This window comes from Myotis brandtii, unplaced genomic scaffold, assembly GCF_000412655.1.
Source record: "Myotis brandtii unplaced genomic scaffold, ASM41265v1 scaffold816, whole genome shotgun sequence".
Lineage (NCBI taxonomy): Eukaryota > Metazoa > Chordata > Mammalia > Chiroptera > Vespertilionidae > Myotis > Myotis brandtii.
The window spans coordinates 67309-72223 of record NW_005371304.1 but is presented as its reverse complement, the minus strand read 5'-3'; the positions used below and the strand labels follow the sequence as shown (position 1 = coordinate 72223).

The 4915-nt window shown below is 44.6% G+C and overlaps 1 protein-coding gene across 1 annotated transcript in view; it reads left to right on the top strand.

Annotated features, from left to right (window-relative positions):
• FH (fumarate hydratase) overlaps window positions 1-2212 on the top strand; it is a 14729-nt gene extending 12517 nt beyond the window's left edge. The window contains exons 8-9 of the mRNA XM_014531608.1: window positions 327-480; window positions 1873-2212. Of these exons, the coding sequence (XP_014387094.1) occupies window positions 327-480; window positions 1873-2015 (297 nt within the window). The 3' untranslated portion in view covers window positions 2016-2212. The remainder of the gene's footprint in view (window positions 1-326; window positions 481-1872) is intronic.
• Window positions 2213-4915: the final 2703 nt, after the last annotated feature.

The window sequence follows — 4915 nt, the reverse complement described above, 5'->3', positions numbered from 1 at the left end:
CTCTGTGCGGCCTCCCCCCAATGGGACTTCAGTCCTACAACTGGCATTCATTCCCCTTCTCTGAGCCCTACCGTTTTATACCCGTGCTTCATAACACCACAGGTTAGCTTGTATTGTAGTTTTTTGCATTTGTTACTTATTCCTCTTTTAGATTTCTGTGCCCTCAAATGTTTATTTCTTTCCTATTTATTGTCCTGGGGATGGTGCCTTAAAAGTTGTAGGGGTGCTCTCTGTGTACTGAATTCTGTGTTCTCTGATGAACCAGTAGTTAATACTATGTTGTTGGACGGACATAGCGAGGCTCACTAAGTCTCTCCCTCTCGTAGATTAAGAACGTGCTGCACTCGGCCAGGCTGCTGGGGGACGCGGCAGTGTCTTTCACAGAAAACTGTGTGGTGGGAATCCAGGCCAACAAAGACAGGATCGCCAAGCTGATGAACGAGTCCCTGATGCTGGTGACTGCTCTCAACCCGCACATAGGTAAGGCGAAGGGAGCAGAAGGCCATTTTGAGTTCAGAATTAAAGAGCTAAAACCATTTAAAATGCTTATAGGTTTAAACGATTTAAAATGCTTAGCAGTTTCCTTTCGGACATTGTTTAAGTCGAATCTTCTAGAATATTTGAATGTGTGTTGTAAGACACTCGATATGACCTATGGTATCAGTCTTTCAACAACTTGATCGATTATTCTTCATTTTATTTGAAAACGTGGTCAATTCCGAAGGAGTAATTAAACTGATTTCCGTCTCAGTGGAGTCAGGTGCGCTGTGTTCTAGGCGCTGGTAGGAGCCTCTCCACCAGGTGGCGCTGGCGACCAGCAAAGGGAGCGAATCCGTTTTCTACCTTCTCCACCTGCTCGCCTGCGCTTTGGTTTTGTCTGTTCAGTTAAAATAGAGGAAGTTACCAGTAGAAGGAACAGGGTTATTCGTTGCTTTATTTTGTCTAGAACCACGGCTTTCGTGTTGCAAGCCTTTTCTAGAATTGTGACTATTTCATTATGTAGATTCAGGCTGTAGACCTGGGTTGCAGGCTGAGCACAGGGATCCCCATCCAACCCCCTGCTGGCCCCGTGGGTTCTGGGGGTCTGTGGTTACATGTTGATGCATCAGCCCCTGTCCCACCCTCCCCTGCTGCGCTGAGTTTCTGTCAGAACAGGTTCGGATGCAGCATCTGGCACGTACGCTCACTGCTCGCCAACACCCTTCTAGAACCCTGACCACCCAGGGCTGGTTTTATATCTTGGCGTCGCATCCAGCTTTCATTTCAGCCTTAGAGAGTTAGAGCCCATCTGCCTGCCCAGGTGGCTCTGGGCCCAATTGGATGGCCACCCTTCGGTGCACTGTTGAGACCACAGTGCGGTCTCCCCAGCGCCTGGCTGGTCCCCCCAGGGCCTGGCTGGTCCCCCCCAGTGCCTGGCTGGTCCCCCCAGTGCCTGGTGAGCCCTGCAGTGCCTGGCCGTGCGGTGCTGCAGCCCTGAGCTCGCTGATGCTGTTACAGAGATACTGTGTCTGGTTAAGCATGTTTGAAACCACACATTCTCCTCCTCAGATGTGCGCTTTTATGTCTTACTGCTATATTGCATTTTAGTTTTTCCCCTTCGTACAACATCTGAGGGAGTGGGCAATTTCAAGTTAGGAACAAATACATTGTAGAAAGTGAGTATGCTGACGTCTGCATTACATAAGAAAAGTAAAGATTTTATTCTATGTAAGAAATGACAACTATTAGGATAATCACTGTTAAATATTCTTCAGATGAAAAACTATTACTCAAGAGCACGGTAGCACCAATGTCTAGTAAGTGATGATGGCCTTTTGCTTTAGAAAGCCACCCTCACTTCTTTCTCTATGTCGCCTTTCTGCTTTTCTTCAGGGTATGACAAGGCAGCAAAGATTGCTAAGACCGCACACAAAAATGGGTCCACCTTGAAGGCCACCGCCATTGAACTTGGCTACCTCACAGCCGAGCAGTTCGATGAGTGGGTGAAGCCCAAGGACATGCTGGGCCCCAAGTGATCTGAGTGAATTTATAATAAAATCTGCGACATAAACACGAAACAGCCTCATGTTTTTTAAACAAAACTGGGTAAGTGTGGACGGAAGCTGCTATTGAACTTGACTACAGCAGAGCAGTTTGGACCGTTCACAAAACCCCAGGACATGCAAAGTCCAAAATGAATTTAAAAAGCGAATAAAACAATTGTATAAAATCAGCAAGAAAATAGACTCTTTTATGTGAACTGACGTGTCTATTGTAGTTGGATCTGATTTTGTGTGTTTATCACTCATATGTTTTATAAGAGAAGTCTTTCATCCGAACACTGTTGTGTGTCTCAGCCACCAAGAAGGACATTCGTGGACAATAATTGGGTTAATCGAGGGTATGGACCCCAGAAGGAACTGTGTCTTTTAACAAGAAAATCGTGGTTGGTGAATGTTGGGGTTTCTCTGAGTAACCCTGATCATCCTTTAGGTAATTATAATTTGCTCTGTATTGTGTCACACTTGTTTGGATTTGTGGCTTTTATGAGTGAACAAAGTTATTTTATTGTCCTTATTTTTAGGAGGAGATTCACAGCATGGCAATACTTCAAATGCCAATGATGTCAAAATTCTTGAATATTTTCCCTTTCTGGTGCCTGATGAGTCATTGGACTATCATTCTGTCCCAAAAACATTCTGCTGACACCAGTCTTAGTCACAAAACCTTACTGTGGCTCGGGGGTGGGGGGGGGCAGGGAGCAGGGTCTGGGAAGAAATGGACACACTAGGAAGAATCTGGCTTAATCTTCACATTGAATTATTACCCACATTTTAAACGCAAATTTATTTTAAAGTAGATTTCCAAATCTAGCAAAGCTCAACTGCCCTGTTATCATGCTATCCCCAGATGCATAAAAATACCTCGGCTGTCAGGGACCTGCCGTTTCTATGCTATGGCTTTACAATTCAATTTTCTTTTCAGCGGCATGATGAATGGGGATCGGGCGGATTATCCTACAGGAAGACTAAGTCCACTCATTGAATGTAAGCCCTGATAGGCATTTACACAACAGAACCACAGGGCTGGAAAACACCGAAAGCTCACCTGGAGCAGTCCCTTATTGAAATAGAAAACTCCCAGGAACTAAGCTTTCCTGGGAAGGAGACAGACACTAAACTGTGGTTGATTAGTCAGTCATTTGCATTAGTTGAGCATTGCAAACTGTTGAAAAGTCTAAACAGAAGATCTAGTTTTCAAACAAGATAAATAGCTCCAATAGTTCTCTGAGAATTAAAAGACAGAGTTTCCCACTCGGCCGGCATGGCTCAGTGGTTGAGCATCAACCTATAAACCAGGAGGTCATTGTTCGATTCCCGGTCAGGACACAAGCCAGGTTTTGGGCTTGATCCCTAGTGTGGGGCGTGCAGGAGGCAACCAGTCAATGATTCTCTCTCATCACTGATGTTTCTGTCTCTCTCTCTCTCCCTCTCCCTTCCTCCTTGAAATCAATAAAAACATTTTTTTAAAAATTTAAAAATAAAAGATATAGCACATCAAAGTATAACACAATATTGTGACTTCTGTTTCTCAATGGCAAATGAATTGCAAATGGATCACTTCAAGTAGAACTGACTTTGTTTGGCACAACATCGTAGAGCTGGGGCGGCTAAGGGTTTGATAATGAGCAAGGAAGATGACCCGAATGCGGAGTGCCATCCACCTGTCTCCTTTATGAATAAGCAAATCCAAACCCAAGGAAGCTAGTGCAGAATAACTATGCTATTTAACAAGCCTTCTTACAGCAATGTATTCAACACGTACTATATCTTTAGCTCTTTATTAGGCCTAAGAGTAAGATAAGACAGTCTTAAACTAAAAACTAAAGGATTTCTCAGGGCATCATGGGAGACAGACACAGCTTGAAAAATATCAGAAATATCTTACTCAGAATGCTGCATAATTTAAAACTTAACGAATGTTTCTTTCTGAAATTTTCCATTTAGTCATTTTGGACCTCAGTTGGCTACAGGTAACTGAAACCACAGGAAGTGCTCCTCCCTTCCTCTCTGAAATCAATAACAATATTTTTTTTTAAAAAAATCCACAAAGAGGACTTTTTTGCCCAACTTACAGAGAACGATTCCAAGGTCTAGGAGACCATGGTCCTGGTCTTGTCTCTGTCATTAAAAGGTGTTGATCTTAGCCAGGCCATTAACATTTCTTTTTAAAAGAAATATGTTTTTATTGATTTCAGAGACAGAGAGAGAGAGAGAGAGAGAGAGAGAGAGAAAGAAACATCAAGGATGAGAGAGAATCATCAACTGCCTCCTACACGTACCCTACTGGGGATCGAGCCCCACAACCCGGGCATGTGTCCTGATGGAGAATCAAACAGTGACCTGGTTCATAGGTCGACGCTCAACCACGGAGCCGAAGCAGCCAGGCCACGCCGTGAATATCTCTGACCCCTGCTTCCATCCCCTGTAAAATGGCAGACGGTAAAAGATCCTTAAGGTTCCTGCTAGCTCGACATTTGAATCTAGGCCACTCGGTGGAACAGGGCTGGGAGCTGCCAGGGTAATCCACACACAATGACGTTGCTCTCTCTCCTCTCTCTCTCTCTCTTCTCTCTCTCTCCTCTCTCCTCTCGCTAAGCAGCATCCAGGCTGTTCCCAAAGAGAAAATGCTGCTGAGTAATTACAAGCCCGCAACGTCCCGGCCAAGCTCCGCTGATAGCGCAGAAGCGCAGGCCGTGGGGTTTGCGATGACAAGTGTTACAGATTTGGCTCCACCTTGGGCTTTCATGTGAATAGAAATGGAAGACTTCTGAGTTTTTGAAAAGAAGTGTTTCAGCTTTGATTTGCCTCGGAATTATACTTAGAAATAAGGGGGAGCTAGCTCAGTCTCTAAGGCAGCCTCCAAGTCTCCATCT